Source organism: Dromaius novaehollandiae, chromosome 2 (assembly GCF_036370855.1).
Source record: "Dromaius novaehollandiae isolate bDroNov1 chromosome 2, bDroNov1.hap1, whole genome shotgun sequence".
Taxonomy (NCBI): Eukaryota; Metazoa; Chordata; class Aves; order Casuariiformes; family Dromaiidae; genus Dromaius; species Dromaius novaehollandiae.
In genome coordinates, this window is record NC_088099.1 from 50,899,392 (window position 1) to 50,918,559 (window position 19,168).

Below are 19,168 nucleotides of genomic sequence, written 5' to 3' on the forward strand. Positions count from 1 at the left end.
TAAAGAATATGGCATTAAGACAGCTGACACTTTCAAAGCCTGCATCCGCATGCTTATGTCAAAAACAGACGTGACTTGTGTCTGTGTTTCATATGATACCACCAAATACCCACCAAAGGGCTTTCCTTCATGTTTAAATAATGAAATGCAATGTAATGCCGACAGGTGCTTTTCACACTGAGAAGGGATCAGAAAAGAAAGTGTTTGGATTGGGCTGTGGCAGAACGGGGTCTTCCTTGCCTCTCCTGCTCCGTTCCTGCCCTCCCGTGCCTGCATGGCTCGCGAGCAAGAGGTCACAGGCACCTGGATGTCCCCACCTGTGTGCAATGCTCAGGAGACAAGTTCATGGGCACCAGAAGAGAGAGAAACACGCATATAAGTGGGGTGTCTGTATGCAACATAGCAACTACAGTATCTGTGCAAAAGACGGGAAGCTGTCATGGGGAAGAAAAAGAAATGTGCATTAGCGGTCATCATGGAAGATGGTTAGTATCAGTACAAGATCATTTCAGTTTTGATACTACCAGGTGCTTAACAATATGTCTCAGAGCTTTTCAAGCACACCATTTTGTGCCTGTAAAAGATCATGTGTTTTCAGTTCTCTCACGCAGGAAACTCTTGTTAATTTGCCAAATAAAAAGAAATAATAAGAGCATCACTGTAGAAAAAGAATATAATGTATAATCAATAAAGAATATTCTGCCAACCTCAGCTGGCTGTTAAGGACTACCTGTGTAAAATATTGCATGTGCAAATCCCAGCAACAACTGCAATTACTCTTCGTTCTTTCTCTTGCAGCTGGAATAGAAATTGATGGACAAGTCGAAAGTGACACAGAGAGTGAAGGTAAAGTAGAGATTAAAAACTGGTCTTGTTTTGAAATACAAGAGGTGATACCTTTTCTTTTTCTCTGTGGGTTGTGACTTGCTCCTTGCTTTACAGTAGGAACTGTTTCAAGAGCTACTTGTAAGCGAGCAGATTTTTCCCTTAGAGTTTGACTTACAATAGTGATGTGTAAAATGCCACTCTTAAATGGTCTGTTCCCTTCTATCCGTTCTCCTAAAGTAGGAGGCTGTTGTAGCCCACATCGCTTTGCAGTTATCCCTGGTAAAACAGGCATCACAGTAAAGCATCACCCTATGCTGGGCTGTGACTGATTTGCACCGCAGTGAACTCTTGCTTGCTTTCTCTGCTGGGCTGGTGCTTTTCTGTTATGCTTGCTACTATAACACATTGGTATCTTTATTGGGGGGGACCATGGGAAGACAGAAATGAAAATGGATTGGAGACAGATTAATAGCTGATAGCAAAATCAGGGAGACAGTGACAGGATTAAAAACAGCTTTATCCTTGTTTGTATAGTAAATAAAGAGAAATAGTTAAGGGGTAGGATTGCAACACTGAATGGAGAGAGATAGCTAAGGGGTAAGATCATAACAGCACTGGATAGATGATACGAATGTAGAGGCAAATAGACAAATGTTTCACATCCTGTGGTCTGTAGACAGCCTATATGATCCTTAAAATATAAGAAAATAATCAACAAAATGACTGATTTTTTAAAAATCAAATCCACCTTTCCCACACAGACAAACAAGGAAATAAGGTAAAAGTAACAAATGAATGTTCCAGATTTAACCTAGTATTTAATAACTTGCAAATGAAAGCCATGATAGTTAGCAGAACAAAATGGACATTTTCTCAAAGAGGGTAGGTGGTCCTTTAACCTAGATCACTCTCTGAAATTTAGCTGAGATAGACCATTACATAGTAACTGAAACCTACCTAATAATTCCTGAGAAATGAGTTGAAAGCCCCTTCTTATTCCCTGTGACAAGTGTGACTACCACCACTTACTAATTCTGAGTAGCACTAGCCAGCAAAAACTATGTGCTTGTTATCAATTTCTAATTTTTTACCAAAACACAAATCCAAATACTCAAACTCTTTTTTGTTTCTATTTTCCTTTCCTTTTAAGCTGCACATTTTTCACTCTGAATCCCACTCCCCCCCAATTTCCTTCTTCCATTATAATTTCTCCAACCTTGAGGAAAAAAACAATGCCAAAATTTAAAACTTCATTTTTCCTTTGGATACTCTACTTTTTTTTAGTCAGAAATTTTAGTAAATTAGAAGCTAAAAGAATCTGAAAACCTTATTTTTGATTTTAATGTACTTGATTGCAACAGGGAAGGAGTGGTTTGGGCATTTTCTGAATGTTTTTCCCCCTTTCTGTAATACTTTGCAATTAAATCATGCACCATTTCAAGCCTTCAGAACTCGAAGTGCTTTTGAATCTACACAAATGAGTTTCTTAGCTTGCGGTGCCAATGAGAATGAAATGTGCACCGAAGACTATCTGGCTTTTTTCTTCACTGGAGATAAACTTCCCAATAGAAGGAAAAACTCAGAGAAACCAAACCTGATGCTGCCTAAGCTGTACCTCTTCTCTATATAAATATAAGATATCCATCCCTAGACTTAAGAAGTAAGCAGCTTTCAAGGACATCACACCAGCAAGCACATTACATACTGTTTGACTTACTGCAATTTCTGTTTCCACTGTTCTCATGTATTTACAGGTCAGGAAGATGCCTGTAATGTGCTCTGAGGAACTGGGCTTTTGTTTTTGGAATTAATTTCCAATTTTCTTATGGTCACACACCAGCCACTGATGTGATTAAATGAATCTTTCTTTTCTCACAAGGAATTTGTATAACCAAGAGCTGGATGTGGCTCTCAAGGCATAAGGCAAAGCCCACTGAGGTCCATGGACATCTGTTCATTGACTTCGCTTGGGTTTACATCAGGCATCCCCCTGCACTTTTCTGGTGAATCTGTATTGTGCCAACATGGAAAGCTAAGTGTTTCCTAAGTACTTTTTTTTTTTTTTTAATCCATTGCAGAAGATGAAGCAAAGGAAAAGACACCTAAGAGAAAGCCCCGAAGAGAAGCTGTCAGGCCAAATAGACTTAAAAGGGAAAAGCAACAGAAGGACAAAGAAGAAGATGAGAGCAAAGAGGAAGACAATGGTCCTAGACAAAATAGAGCCTCTAAGAGAAAAAAACACCAAAGAAAAAACAGTGATGGAAAAAAGACAGAAGAGGGAGTAAGCCACAAGAGAGAGAGAGATAAAAAGGCTCCTAACAAAGAGCAAAAGGATTCAGAGAATAAAGAAAAGAAAACAAACAAAGAGAAAGGAAAAGAGAGGGAGAACAAAGAGAAGAAAGAGAGGAAAAACAGGTAATTTAACAATCCCTAAGTACTGTGCCACATCACAGAAGTGCAGCTATAGCTTTATAGACATGCCCTGAACTTGTGGCATACTGGTCAGAACTGCAAAAACAATAGACTGTGAATAAGTTGTTCCTCTTCCAAAAAAGATACGACTATGAAAAACAATAGTGTAAAATGCAGCGTAGCCAAACTGTTTCCAAGATCTTCTGTCATTATTGTTTTCTCAGCGAGGATCAGATTCATGTATGTAATTGAGTCCTAATGTGTACAGTTGGGAGTAGAAAAGCCCTCTTGAAGACAGTTTCGGTGACTTAGATCTGGACATTTTTTATTGGTTGAGCGATGGAAACATTGAGGCTAAAAGGGCCCACGTTTTCAAGTCTCTTCCCATGTCAAATCTTGTTTGTTCCAACCTTCTGCTTCTCCCCATATCTTGTTTCCCTCCAAAGATGTGAAAAACATTTCTCTAGAACCAGCTGCAGCACTAGACAATGTTTCTGTAGCTGAAATGTGGTCCAAGGCACAATGTTGGGTGAGTTACGGTGGAGCACAATCGACTCCTGACTGTCAGGGCTGGAATCAGCCATGCTCTGGGTGCAAAGAGCCGGCGCTGGCGCTGCACCAAGCCGCAGGGACCATGAGGTCACTGGGGGAGATGCAGGCTTTGGGTGCTCCAGGGATGCTGCCACTTATTTCGAGATTTCAGTATGGGAACACCCAAAAGCCTGGGGCAGAGGCAGGTCAGAGTCTGAGCAGGAACTTCCTGATGCCCAGGAAGTGGGCATCTCTAGCCCTGCACTGTCCATATCACACCTGCCTGCCCACTAGCCTGACCCCGCTTTGGTGATCCTCAAGGGGGTAGGACCTTGCTTCCCTGCAGGTCAGCCGATGGCTCTGCACATCACATCCGGGCCCCAGGGAAGGAGAGACTGTGCCCACCCAAACCACTGTGGCTTCCATCCAACTCTTAACATTTTTTTCTATTTTGTGCCCTCCCAGTACTCCTTCCACTACTTCCAGCTCATCCGATGAGGAATCGCTGTCAGAGGAAGAGCTTGCGATGCTGATGGAACAGGTGGAGCAAAAGAAAAAACTAATTTCTACCATGAGGAACAAGCCCTGGCGAATGGTGAAGAAACTCTCCATGCTCAGGTAGCCACCACACACCAGGAACCCATGTCACTGCAGTGTTTGTTTAGTGACAAGTGCATTTTGCCTTTCTCTGAAATTGCATTCTTGCTGCTGCCACCCGAACATTCCAGTCTTGGAAAAAGCAATGAGCGGAAACGCTGTCAACCTGTTCTGGTTTAAATGATCTGAGTTAAAACGTGGAATCCATTTTTTAGTCTCTGTAACCAGAGAAGGGACGAGGTGCAAATCTGTTCAACTGATATCCACAGCTAGGTCATTCTACCCTTGTATTTAAAACCAAATGATTCACCACTGTCAGGCTACTTGTTAAAGCAAACTCTGTGCCCTCTTTGCTTATTCATGCCCTTTGTTAGACAAAAATCAAAGCAGCAAGGTGCCGTGTTACTTCACACTTCCTGAAACAATACCGCCTGGAAAAAGTACTGTATTGTTTACAGATGTTTATGGAGCAAAGATAATATTGCCACACAAACCATGTTGAATGTAAGAATAGCACAGACAGCTGCAGAGACCACTTAGTGTAGGGGAATCAGGAGCAGCAAGACAGTGGGACAGGGCTGTGGGGCTCACCAGGGAAGTCAAAACCCACAGATCAACAGGGAATGGCTCATAACAAACTGGATAAGTCACGGAGGGAATGATCCAAATCCCAGCTCTATTGATTAAAAGTCACCTGAAACCCCTTTCCACCAGATGAGAATTTTGGCGTTCAAAATAGCATTGTAACATGCGCACAGCCCCATGGGGATGGCTGATGTCCTGCTCTCCGTGTTTGCCTAAGACGCTGCTGAGAGCTGCAGCAACCAGGCTGTGAAGACCAGCAGCCACTGTGTATTTCTCCTTTTCTGTTTTTACACCCTGAAGGCCAAGACCTGCTCCATCTTCCGTTGGAACCAGGAGCTTTGAACCCTGCCAATTATTCCTAAAGATCTGAATAAAGAAAACTGTGTTAAAGCAGCTTTTCCATCTCATAGGCATGCTATGATCCTCAGCTCATTACAAATAAAATTTTATGACCCTCCAAGTCAGAAATTCTGCAATAAATGAAAAAAAGCAAATTTTATTTCTGACATATTTTCCCACTCATACAGGATTCTGTCAGCTCAAACTCTGCCTAGGACCATGTTTGATAACATATCTCCATCCTGTCATTTTATCCCTGGACCATGGCAATCATTACCACCCTTTACTGAACCTAAAAAAAACCTGTTGCATCATTTGTGCAAGGGGCTCTAGGAAGGATCTCAGAGTGCTGTCCATTCATTAGTTATGTTACTCGTACAAACTTATCCATGAGACAAGAAAGGATTAGTCCCACTGCACAGATGAGAAATGTGAAGCACCAAGCGAGTACAAAGGATATCCTGAGTCCTTATATTTAATCTCTTCTCATTTTGTATCATCTACCTCAACACATGATATAATCTTGTACACAAACTCAGCATACTCTATCAACATCTATCTAGGTTCTTGCTCTGTATTTCCCTTAGAAACCCATTCAAAAACTAATTTCAATTTCCAGCCTAATTTTATGCCTGGCCAGTGTACACTCATTTGTCTGGCACTGACAGTGTCCTGTTCTGCCAATAGTTTGTCTCTGATATTTATCTATGGGGGGTTTTCATGGAGGGAAGTACTACATCCTCTTGGAGTTTGCTTCATTAGAAAATATTCTTTTCTTCTTGACCAATGCACCAGAAGAGAGAAGTTGACAGGAATGCCAGAGACCAAGAGCTCTTGAGGAGCATGCAGATCCTCATCCAGGGAGCAAGATTTTGGGCAAATCTCTGCTGCACGAGCATGAGCGCTTTGGCCACCTTATAGTTAGTCCCAGATGAAACTAAGCTCTGTACAGCACAGCAACAGCACCAGGAGATAGTAGCTGGCACCTCAGGAGCACCACGGGGCATGCGAGCCATGATAATGCCTGTCTCAATGCTAAGCTGCCTCTGAGCACGGTTACGCTCACTGCTGGAGTCGTGTTTCCAAGGCTGGAGGCAGGACAGCTCAAGGACGCCCATGCCAATTGGTTTGCAGGATGGCATCGTCTGCTCAGCGTCTGGCTGCAAAACCACACAGGAAACGGTCTCTCAGCCAGAAAGAGACCAAAATCCCTGCCTTCACACAGGGAGGGCAGCGTGACTGTCTTTTCCACCTGTGCAGGAAGTACCACTCGCAGAAGTGAAAAGCTGAAGACCCTTTCACTATTTCAATAACCATCTTGTTTATTTTTAAACTAGGGAGGCACAAGCTTTTGTAGAGAAGTTTGAAGGAGCCTTGGGAAAAGGAAAGGGCAAAAAGCTGTACGCATATAAGATCATGATGGCAAAGGTAAGCACTGCAGTGACAGCAGAGAAAACATTGGGTACCTGCTTACATATTCGGCATATTTTTGGCAGAATTTATAATCCATATTTGGCAAAAGAAATACCAGGAAACCAACAACAGTTTCCTGTCCACATTCAAAAAATGCTAGTCAGATTCACATCTATGAAAACTACAGAAAAAATGAAGAAATTTCCCCCTACCGTAATCTCATTGTCACCTTCCCTGAAGGAAAGGTTTGGAGGAGCAGGGAAAAACACAGAGGAGCAAGGAAAATCTGGTTGCAGTCTCCAAAAACCCTAAACTATGAGACAAGTTACCCACTAAGGATGAGAGAGGCCATCCCAAATTTATGCGCTGTCTCATGGACTGACATAAAATTTCATCTTTCTTGTTAACGAGGAGACAACAGGGACAATTGCGACTGTTTTAAGACTGAAGTGGAGAAGCAAGTTGCACGTTGTGACAGAGATTATATTGAGAGGCAAAAAACGGAGCCAGACCTGAGCTGATGAAATCAATAGGAGTTTAGCCACTGGTCCGGAGAAAAAGTATTCAAGCTCAGTATGTTATCAAATTAATTCTTGTTTTAAATAGAGTTGGTTCTGCATCAACTCTTTCAATCCAGAGCTAGGTGTGAATTTTCCACCCCTATATAATATGGTAAAATCATAGCACAACAGTGCTTTCCCAAAAGCCCAGAAAGGTTAGAATTCGAATAATGAATGTAAACACTTGCAGGGGGTTGAGGGGTGTGTGATGGGAAGGGTGGATTGAAAGTAGTTTCTGGAGTGCAAAAGATCAGAACCAGATCCAGATCAGAGGTTTTGCTTTGCATGTTAAGGCTTTATATCCATTCCTAGCAATGCTACCAAACCCTACCATTAAAGTCCTCCTACAGCAGCCTCCCTGTTCACACCTCTCTGCTCACAACAATGTTGTCTTGTTTCAGAAATGGGTGAAATTTAAGAGAGACTTTGCTAATTTTAAAACACAGTGCATTCCCTGGGAGATGAAGATAAAAGAAGTGGAGAGTAAGTGGAAGTTGCTCTGCTATGTGAGATGGCAATAAGACATTTTGTAAGACAGCTCTGAATTCATTCAAAAATTATCCCGGTTCCCTGTCCCCAGTCTTTGCTCGCCTTGGGCTTCAACACCAAACAAGGAACATGCACCCTTGGCAATACTGGTCTTCACTGTCTCCATGAGCCTTGATTGTAACAGTGGTGGGGGGCTGTCGGGAAGGCTCCTGGGCAACACATGGTGGGTGACCTATGGATAGAACACTCCAGGTCTAGCTGAGTACAGCTTATCCCTCCTACGTTTCTAACCACTAAGTATCTTCTGGTTCAAGGTCACTTTGGATCCTCAGTTGCTTCCTACTTCATATTTCTGCGATGGATGTACGGAGTAAATCTTGTCCTTTTTGGTTTAATATTTGGACTGGTTATAATTCCAGAGGTAAGCACTTAATGCTGCTTTCAGTAATATTCAGCCCACTGATTGCCACAAACATGAGATTGATGACAGAAACAAGTGTTTTATAATCATGCTTTAAAAGAACAAAATGTGTAAGAATGATATATACAAATAATGACTTATAAGGCTGTTACTGACACAGAGCAGAAGTTAAATCAGTGCACCTAAAATGCTATTGAAGACCCTGCCCGTCCAGCAGCTAAAATGGAAACTCAGAAACCTAACTTGATGCTATTTTTACATTTTGACTGAAGAGAAAAACATAATCTAGGAATCCTCCTAGGTACAAGCTTAGGTCCATAAGAGATAAAAGAAATGGACTGTGTTCTTAAAGCAATTAAGAAAACCCCAGTGACAGGATGGCACCTTCCCAAAGATTTTCTTCACTTCTCTGTATTGTAGAAATCACAGTAAAGATGATGAAGTAGGAACAATTACTCCCACCTGATTATTGAGAACCACAATTACTGGCTACAATCAAGTTCTCATTGGATTTGTTGAGTCCAGTTTTGACATACGTTCAGTTCAACAAGCTTTCACAAACTCAAGGATAAGATTATGGTGGAAAATTGCCCAGATTTCTGACAGATGGTATCAATGCCAGGGACCTCGCCCCTGGGCTCTGAGACGCTGGTGTCAGCTAGCTGGGGGTATTGCCCTGGAGTGATGAAACCCATGAGCTCTGTCAGCGCAGCCCAGCACAGCATGGCCGGCCAGGGCAAGTTCATCCAAAAGCACCTGCTCCCAGTTTCTCCAGCAGTGCCTCTGTGGGCCCTTGGAGAGGCTGAACCCCTGGGCAACAGCCACAGCAGAGCCCTGCAGAAGGAGTGATCAAGGGAATGAACAAATGATTTCCCAAGAACTTTACTAATTCTTGTTTGGGAAATATCCCCTTTCTGTACTTCTAATTCAGATGATTCACAAGGAACAGTTTTATTTTTATTTTTCCACTTCTCAGTGTTCTTGGAGAAGGAAAAGGATCCCATAGCCAGCTTCATATCATTTACAGAAGAATTTTTTAATGTAGCCATTATAGCTCAGGCTAAATTACTCAATACAGTCTTCAAAGGTTGTGCAGTCCACAGACAGTGGCATCTGTTCTGTTCAATGAAGATTTTTATAGAGCAAAAATGCAGCATACAATCTCTCCTGAGGACCATGCTTTTGTTCTCCTTAATGTGGTTGTTCACACTATCAAAAAAAAAAGCTCTTTTTCCTCCCAGAATGAACAGACATAACCATCAACATTGCACAAAACAAGTGTATTTTTTTAAAGAACTATGCATATGGTAGAGGATAAAATAGCTTTATATAATTTGTCTTTAAAGTATGCATACTATTACTCATTGCCTACTGAGCTGTTACAATATGGAGAGTAGCTGGGCAATAAACATTTAATCATAAATGGTTTCAAAATTAACTAGATAGCCCTGAAAAATAAGTGATAGATGATATACTAGGACCCTATGAATGCTAATGAGATATTTTGGTATGTGCAGCAGAGCCTGCTTGTAAATACGTTATTAACTCTCCATAGCCCTTGAAATTCTCCCTGTGAATTTCAACAGCTGCTGGACTTGCTGCAACTGTGCCTTGCATGATGCCATTAGGAGAGGAGGTGCCATGAAACCTCTTCCTTGTGTCATGTTGCTGGTCCCACTTACACTTCTTGTCCAAACCTAACTGCACTTCACCTCATCTTGAGATCATTTTTCAGTTCAAGGCTATATTATATATAATCTATCACAGGCTTGACCAAATGCTCTTGACTCCTCTCAAGGGAAGAGTCCTGCATAAGCAGATAAAACTAATCCCTTTATTGCATTAGACGCATGAAGTTCAAGTGAAGAAGTCTCTTGCTAAACTAAGGACATATAAATGGGGGCTGCTTATGGAGGGATATAATTCCTTGCCAAAATACTTCCTGTGCAATGGCTGCTACCAGGGGAAGGAAACTCCTTTAATTGTTTGGGTGAAATTAACTCTTTTAAGCTGCTGCTCTGGTATTAAGAAAGAAAATACATATTAAAAGAAGAAACCAAATAGAATTAAGGAAATCATTAAGAAAATAATGAGAAAAACTGTACAGTATGTTATAATACATACATATCATCATTATTAATGCTCTCCAGGTCCTGATGGGAATGCCATATGGGAGCATGCCGAGGAAAACTGTACCCCGGGCTGAACAAGCAACGGCTATGGATTTTTCAGTTCTTTGGGATTTTGAGGTAAGTACAGGACAGTTAATTTTAAGAGATCAGTTGAATTCCTGGTAAAACCCTTCAAAATTATCACCTACAGGCCGAAATTTGGTTCCAACGTAAATAGCTGACACATGTACTTTCTGTAGAAGATGAAGATACGCCCACTGCCATGAGCAGCAGATAGCACAGGTCCCTGGCATGGGCACGTGCAGGCATCCGCATATGGATCTGCACCACTTTCATGTGCAAATGTGCTTGCTGGTGTATGTCACACAAGCATTTACACACACACACACGCACACATACACACAGAGGCATGTATTTCTTGGTTTTTCAGGAACAAAGCAGATGCACTTTCATTCAGAATGGGACATGTCATGTCCCAAAGTAGAGCTGGCTGACACCACCCAAGATGTTTGGACACCTCTGTTTGCACTGAGGTGCAAAGTAAGGTCCACTAAGGCCAGTGGAGTTATACAACTTCACACTGAAGAAAATGAAAGGAAATTTAGGAATCCTATGTCTATCTACATTTTTTTGCATGAAGCACCAGAAACCGAAGGTATTTTTTTTCCATGAGTACTAGTAGAAGCAGGAGACTGCATAAACTGTACCATGGTGACCTTACTGCAACTCATTTAAACCACATTCCACTTAACCTACTAATCCAGAAAGCGACTTCAAGCTTCAGGCCTCATTCACCTGGCAGGAAACAACACACCACAGAATTTGCTCATAACCTTAGGAAGAGGATCGCTCCCCCTCATCCCTGCCACCACTGCACCTGTGAAATATTTACATGTGCCTTGAGATGGTACAGGTTTCAGATTTGCATCTTAAAGGAAAGGCTGAGCTTGCAACAGCTCCCTAGCTCTGCTCGGGCATGGCTGCAATATCAGTTCAGATCCCACTCACTGAGTCCTCAGCACCACTGCCACAGGGTTTCACTTCAGCTCAGGGTTTGTCAGACAGCCAAAACCCAAACTGCTTACAAGCCACAGAACTAAAATTCTGGTCTGAGTAAGCCAGCATCTTCATATAAGCAGAAAAAAAGATGGGAAATGAATGAAATAAAAAGGGGTCACGGTAGTCTGCAGGGGAGCTGCTTGCTCTTTATTAGGAGCAGCATTGCAAGTACTGAAGGAGATTTCAGTCTAGACACAGGTGAATGAGGTAAGATGCTACATAGCCATCCTCTCAGGTTGTCATGCACAACTAGAAATGAGGAAAACTACATTTGTGCATATCTAGCATGAAGATCCTGAGAGCCTGTTCACTGGAAATCAGCCCACCTGAAAGACAGTTCAAACTGAGCACCCACAGTTACTCTTTGCCTTTGAAGAGTTAGGCCAAAGTGATTACATGTTTTTAGGGGAGACAGTATTTCCCCGAAAAGAAAAAGATGTTTACTAAGAATAAGAGAATTCACTATGGCCAGTTCTTTGGGATCTCACTTTCAAAGCTGCTATTTCTGGAAGATTTTTTGAAATGCTATCTGGCACTGGTGCACATATTACATTATCTTCTGTGGGACACAGTCCTTCCTTAAAAAGCAACATAATTTCCCTCATTGAAAAGACCCTACATTAATTTATTAACAAGCCTTAAAATACTTGTGTGCAAAGGAACCCAGTGCAGTCAGACTTTTATACACTGCTCATTTTTCTACTAAGGATCCCATAAATCTCACTCTCCCAGTCCTTTCACCCACTTGCCAGCATCCAAAATTCACCAGAGCCAAAGGTGAATTAGTGACACATCGAATAACATTGCACTGAACAAAAAGCTCATCTGAGCAGCACTCTGTAAAAATACAAAAAGCATCATTTAAATCCATTCTCCCAGAAGAAAAAAAGAAACAAACCAGGAAGACTATGTGATTCTGAACTGCAGCTGCTAGTTTTGTTTGAGACCATAAATTGTGCACATAACAGTAAGGAAATTTGTTCCTGGATGAGGCTGTATCATTGTATTAGAGTAAAAGCCTAACGACTGCAACCAGTCTCCTGCCTGGTGCTTGATACATACATCTACATTCCCCTGCTGTCACTGAGGGCTTGATCCTCTGCTCCCTTCTGCCACACAGGTCCCCATCCTGCACTCCTTTGCTGCTTGACATCAGGGAGCAATCACACAAGTGGCTCATCTGGCAGATTTGAGAAGTGATCTTCAGCCGTGGGGCAATGATGTACAGCTATAACCTCTGCAGCTAGATGATGTCAAATTAAGCACTTCACAGAGCCTTGCCCTTTGAAAATGAATAGATGCTTATTCCAGTGTGCTCGGTAGAGAGGTGCAAGGGGGAAGTACATTTCAAAGCAGGCTTAAAATGAAGAGTCAATACCATGGTCCCTGAAAAATATATTTCGACAGAGAGGAGCCAGTGGAAATGTATGATTTGGCAGCAAGCAGGTCACTTCACGCATTTCTAGAGGAGTAGAAAGGAATATATCTCACTTGGACATCAGACACTACGTCTTACAAATGGAGTTTAAGGAACATACTGGATGATGTGTGGAGCGACACTCATTTTTCAGTCCCTACAATATGATGAATCAGAAAGATAAAGGTTTGGGATTCCAACCTGAAAATAAACTTCACTAGCACATCATCTTTATATTTTATGGCGCTTTTTTCTTTACACCTGCCCAGCCCACGCTATGCATAACATGCTACAAAACCCTGGTCTGCCAGGCACAGGCTTGATGAGTTACGCCGAGTGGCTCAGCAGTACTGGCCAAGAAACATGCAAAGCTATCCTGTACTGATGGTACAGCACTTTGTGCAGGATGAATGTGCAGCTAATGTTGCAGTCAGGGATACCAAAGCTTTATACTAGGTTAGAAATGAAAAAACTAGCACTTTGGGGGACCCTAGTCTAACTGATTAAATGAAGGTGGTCAAACACTGGAACAGAGGCCAAGAGAGGTAGTGGGATCTCCATCCATGGAGATTTTCAAAACTCAGCTGGCCAGCGCTTTGAGCCACTGGATTAAATTGTGGAGTTGGCCTTGTTTTGAGCACGGGGCTGTACTAGATGACCTCCAGAGATGAATTCCTAAATAAATTATTCAGTGTTGCTAAAATAGATCCAGTTTCACAGCCCCTGATATGGTCTTCTAGTGATGTCTCAATTTTGGTTCTTCCAAAAACTTGATCAGAGAGGAGCTTTCTCAACTATCACGGCTAGATTGATTTGCTACACATAACTTATCAACTGAAAGGTAAGAGGCAAAAAATGGAGGAGAAGTACAAAATGCAATGATATACAACAACTTGGGTGAGATATGATAGAAAAATAGGAAGAAATCCCTAATGCAGGTTAGAAGATCTGCATGTTCATTGAATGCCCAATAGTACAGCAAAAAATAGGTCTGCTTGAGACAACTTAGCTGATATTGTGTCAGAGCTTTGCTTTCACAGAAAATAATGCTTTGATTTTAATCTTTAGTTACATTTGCTTTGCAGGCGGTAGCCAGTAAAAGGAACTAAATCTGCAGGGGACTGAACATCAGCTGCCTCCTAGCTGAAGGAAAAAGTTTCATATCGTGGTGGGAAACCCCTTTACTACAGCATTTTCACAAGATCTGAGTCTTTGATACTGGGTTAGAGAAGCAGATGGGCTACAGCCACAAAGAGCAATAAGGAGTTTTTTCTGCTAGAGATGAAACAATGATAGATAAAAACTGCCTTTTAGTTTTGAGCCAGTATTCTCTGACAAGCTTCCCCTCTTCTTCCCTCTCTTAGGAGGGTAAGAACAGTGCATCAACACCTCTCAAAGATGACAGGGCAGCAAATGGCCAAGAATGAGACACTAAAAATTTTACCAAGTTGATTTTCCTTGTTTTAAATCTTCAGTTTTCACCAGAAGGGAGTATAAATATTTTGCAGCAGGCCTCTTTCCTGCAGAAGAAAAGCTGCACAGCTTACACAAAGGTTTGCTTTTGGTTTTCCTCCAGGGATACATCAAATACTCTGCACTCTTTTATGGCTACTACAACAACCAACGGACGATTGGCTGGTTAAAATACAGGCTACCGATGGCATATTTCATGGTTGGGATCAGCATATTTGGCTACAGCCTGATGGTTGTTATAAGATCGTAAGTATGGTTTGTGTTCCCTTCTCTTCCAAATACACCCAGGTGTGTCTCGCAGCTCATTTTCCCCTCCACCAGGCACAGCTAACAGCTTGGTCCAGCCGTGGCTTGGCTCCCACAGCCCCAGCAAGGACCCCATGGATGTAGAGCCTGGGGCAGCCCCTGGGTCTTTGCAGGAAGCCTGGCCCTGCAGACCTTTGGGCACCATGAAAGGCTTTGCTTCTCCATGCTGTGGCTCAAGCAAAATCATACATACAATATAAAACCACTTAACTTCCATCAGATAAAGAACAGAGAGGCATTTTCAGGTTTCCCTGCTACCTGCCTCAACAGTTTCCTGAGAAAACTCGGGACTGTAGAAGACAGGAGCTGGAAATATCCTCTGGGTGAAGGAAATACTTACTCCACCCTACCACATTAGCCCAGTATAAACCCAAGGTGTTTGCCCTGTATGTGCTGGGTGCCTCCAGTACACCTGAAAAACAACTGCAAGCAATTAATTTACCGCAGCCTAATAAGCTACCAGTGCTCCGCTGGGTGCTCTTAGCAGCTCAGTTGGCAAGTCTTAATAATGGTCAACTGGACACATCACAAAACATAAATCTCTGGATGGCTCTTCAATATGAATGCACCACCTCTGCCTCGAAGCCCCTGAGTCCCTGATCCTGAGAGGCTGGGAGAGCACTGGGAGAAGCGGGGCTGTATGCTTGCTGCATTCACATACTCTTACCTCAGCATCCACAGCTCCTATCATGGGCTAGGTGGACCTTGGCTCTGCCTTGAGATAGCTCTTCTTCTGTTAAACTGTGGTGATTTCACCTCTTGCAACCCCTGCCTCCCTGACTTGCTCACATACATTACTGTGGACTCACCCACCTCCTTCTCCAGCGCTATTCTTCCTCCTCCTGTCTAGATTGCTATACTTCTTCCTCCAACTTTACTACAGGGCTGCTTAACAGGAGGATTTTGTACATGAAGAGGAAACTTGCCTACCGATGATTTCAAAGGCCCCTTTTCCCATCCTTCCATTTGCAAAAAAAGGCTTCTGAAAGCCTGTGTGAGCTGCACAGCTTGCATGAGGAGCACAGAAAAGGGCCAAATGCTGACAGATTGTTTTAGATGCATCCCCAAACCAATTTGCACAGTGCAGAGTTTTAACGCTGGGCCTTAATCCAGCCCTGATGGCCCTGACTGCTGGTGCACCATCCCCAGGCACTGGCAAGAGTTCCTGTGGCCTCCCCAGCCACCAGCACAAACAGAGGCAACCAGGGTGCAAACCAAAGCACCTCTTGCTGCTCAGAGCACCTCTGCAAAGCCAGGACCAAAACCTCTCTCTCTCTCTCCCAAGATCACATCATCCAAAGGTTATCCTTCCTTCCTCTGCAAGAAAGAATAAGCCAAAGTATTTGTATTGCTATCGAAACTATGGCTGTGCAGCAGAAATAGCCTTTTGAGCCCTTGGTTAGAGTAGGACATGGGGATTTGCTGTACATTTGCCATGAAATATACAGTCTGTTGTCACGTCTTCCTTGAGGGACGGGTGCTAGGAACTCTAATGAGAGTTACGCAAGTATTTCAGGGATCAAATAATAGAGAGGGAATAACAGAAGCCATATCTGCTCCCGTGCTGATTAACAAGAATAATCTTTTTTCTTCCTTTGCATTGATTTACTGCAAGATCTTTGACTCCAGCATTGCACAGCTAATGAAATCTCAATAAAAATTCAAGTTGTGGAGGGTATTTTGGACAGTACCCATGTTTTTTGACTTAATTTAACTGACTAAGATAACTGTTACCCTTTACTCTACCCTACAGACCAGAAGCACTGTAAATAGACTTTCTTCATGCAATAGGTTGTAGAAGCAATTCCTCTGCTGCTTTAAGCACCAATCATAATTTTTATTTACACTATGGCTTTTAAAACAAAACCTGTACAGCCCTGAAGACCCCGTCTGACAGTTCAGTCCTCCTCCTTAAACATAACAGGCCAAAGGCATGTGTTAAAGAGAACAATCACACACACAAACCCATGCACTGTCACTTTGCTTTCCTTCCTTATCCACCAGCAATCCCAAGCCATCTACCTTGCTCTGCAATGCTCAAGGACATCTAGTAGCTCTGTGAAACACTTTTTCTGACCTTGCCACCATACATGTCCTTACACAGAATGGCACGCAACGCCAACGAGAGTACAGGAGAAGGGGATGACGAAAATTTCACTTTCAGCTGGAAAATGTTCACTAGCTGGGACTACCTCATTGGCAACCCAGAGACAGCAGACAACAAGTTTGCATCAATCACCACCAGCTTCAAGGTAACCCTAAATGGCATTTCTCTGCTTACGGGAATGCTCCTAAATCCCACCATAGCAGAGGTTTAAGGAGAAAACTGGATACCTGCATGACATCTCTCAGAACAAACAGGGTATGGCGCCGAACCATGTCGATTCCAGTGCCAGTGCCCTCAGTCACCCCCAACGCCCTCTTTAGCACTTGGAAGACCATATGCATTTAAATTTCCTCTGGAGCAGTGAGTGGGAAACATCAGCTAGAGGCCAGCTGCAGTGGGTATGTGGGACCTTAATCTTTCCCATCACCTTTTTCTCCTCGATCCCATGCAGAAGGGAGAATATTGGATCCAGATGCTATTGTGGGCCAAACAGCTGGGGCAGCTGCAGCGCTGTAGGGGTAGGACAGGAACAAGTGGCACAACCCGCCCCATGACATGAGGCCAAGGCTACATGCACAGCTCCAGATGTGGCCAAGGAGGCCACAATTTCCTCTTTTCCCCTCTTCTATCCCCCACTAAATCCACACCCACACAGCAGAAGCAGGATAAGCTTTGGCCCAGACTCATCACTTTCCTAGCATGGGTTTTATTCTCTAACTTGATGCACAAGAGAAGGTAACAATGCCACAGGATGGTTATTCCTACGGCTTTCCCCTACAATACAGCTTGTCTCTCCTGCTTCTCTGTCTCGCTTGTGACCAAGCCTCATCTTCTTGAGCTCCAGCAAAGCCCTCTCAAAGACTCAGTAAAATTGCCCTGTGTTTTCTTGTAATGTCCTGAATCCTAATGCTCTGCTACAGATCCTTTCATCCAGACCACAAAGTACACACCTCAGCATCCCTAAATTCAAGAGGTTCAAGCACAAGCTTCCAATTTGGAGTCTCTCTTAAAATTTCAGCACAGAATTGTGGATTTGTTCATTTTCACTGTGACTTCCACAAGGTTCCTTCATCCCACCAGAACTACTTTCAGTCTGACATCTGAAAAGTTTTTTCCAAGAGAATTTGCTTAGCTTACTCTACTTTTATGTAAATGTCTTGTCAATAAGTACATGTACAGACAGGCAAGACATTTACATTGCTAATGTTACATTGCATAGTGTGAGAAATTCTGGCTGCAACACACCAGAAAACTTGAAAATAGCTCCACCAATATCAGTGATAGCACAATAGATTTGGAGCTAACCAATTTAAACCTGAATTTGGGCTAAACTAATTCCAAAGGTGATTAAAGGAAACAACTCACAGAAAATTAAATGGAATATTTTTTTAGTACTCAAATAAAAAATTGGGGGGGGAGTGTTTCTCAAATGGAAAAAAAACAAGCTAAAAGAAGAAAAGCAAAAGTCTGCAAAAACTCCTTTTGTTAAAAAAAATCAATTTTATTTTAAAGCCCATTTTAATGTGCTTTACTTTTTAATTTTACAAAGTGTGTAAAAGAAAAAAAAAGCTAGTTTTACTTGAAACACTGAAAAAAGCAGCCTTTGGAAAACAAATTTCTTAATTTCTTCTACCTTTTGACTACTAAGCCCTCTTTTAATCAGAACTTGTGTCAGAGAAAAAAAATTAAAGTGAAAAAAAGTAAACAGAATACGCCAAGCAGTACAGTGACTTTTGTGATTAGAAAAAATATACAGAAGAAAGCCTAAATATATTTAGCGTCTCTTGAAGGAATAAAGAGCATTTCATTCAACAGCCCACCCCACACTTTTTTACACACTCAAATCAGATGGTTTGGTGGAAGGAGAAAGCAATAATTAAAAGAGCAGTCAGTCAGCACATAGCTACTTAATCTGAAATGGAAATCCACTTGGTTCAATCTTTTTCTATGGTTAACGCTCCAAATAAGGCCCCAGAGAAGTGTGACATCATGGTAGCATTAGGCATGGATAAAACCAAAAGAATCTTCGCTAAAGTGCACAAATCAGTTTTTCAGAGTGTAACAGAGCTAAGACTTAGGATACTGAGCAGGAATTAACCACAAGAATTATTCACAGAGTGGAGAAAAAGCCTAACTGCTGGAGATTTCAAGGGCTCAGTCAGTTTTGCTTATGAAAACGAAGCAGAAGAGATGACTTGATTACAGTATGCAACTACCTATGCAGGAGAAAATAGCGAGATCTAAAAGGCCCTGTAGCCTGGCAGCCACCAGCAGCTGGCTTCAATCTCTGCGAGGAAGTGCTTTATTTTAGAGTGCAATTACCCAGCTACGCTCCCCTGGGACGTGGCAGGCTGTCCGCCACCGGATGTCTTCCAGTCACGCTGGGATGCCTTTAGGAAGGTTTGTTTGAGCCTAACAAATTACCGAGTTCAATATAACCATAATAGCATGGAATTACATTTTATAGGCTAGAAAATGATCTAATGTTGCCTTCAGCTT

General features: G+C 42.4%; 1 protein-coding gene across 1 annotated transcript in view; it reads left to right on the forward strand.

The window, feature by feature from the left end:
• Positions 1-439: 439 nt before the first annotated feature.
• TMC2 (transmembrane channel like 2) overlaps positions 440-19,168 on the forward strand; it is a 40,340-nt gene continuing 21,611 nt past the window's right edge. The window contains exons 1-10 of the mRNA XM_026094022.2: positions 440-485; positions 799-846; positions 2,907-3,243; positions 4,237-4,389; positions 6,630-6,720; positions 7,667-7,748; positions 8,069-8,175; positions 10,326-10,424; positions 14,360-14,502; positions 16,667-16,814. Of these exons, the coding sequence (XP_025949807.2) occupies positions 440-485; positions 799-846; positions 2,907-3,243; positions 4,237-4,389; positions 6,630-6,720; positions 7,667-7,748; positions 8,069-8,175; positions 10,326-10,424; positions 14,360-14,502; positions 16,667-16,814 (1,254 nt within the window). The remainder of the gene's footprint in view (positions 486-798; positions 847-2,906; positions 3,244-4,236; positions 4,390-6,629; positions 6,721-7,666; positions 7,749-8,068; positions 8,176-10,325; positions 10,425-14,359; positions 14,503-16,666; positions 16,815-19,168) is intronic.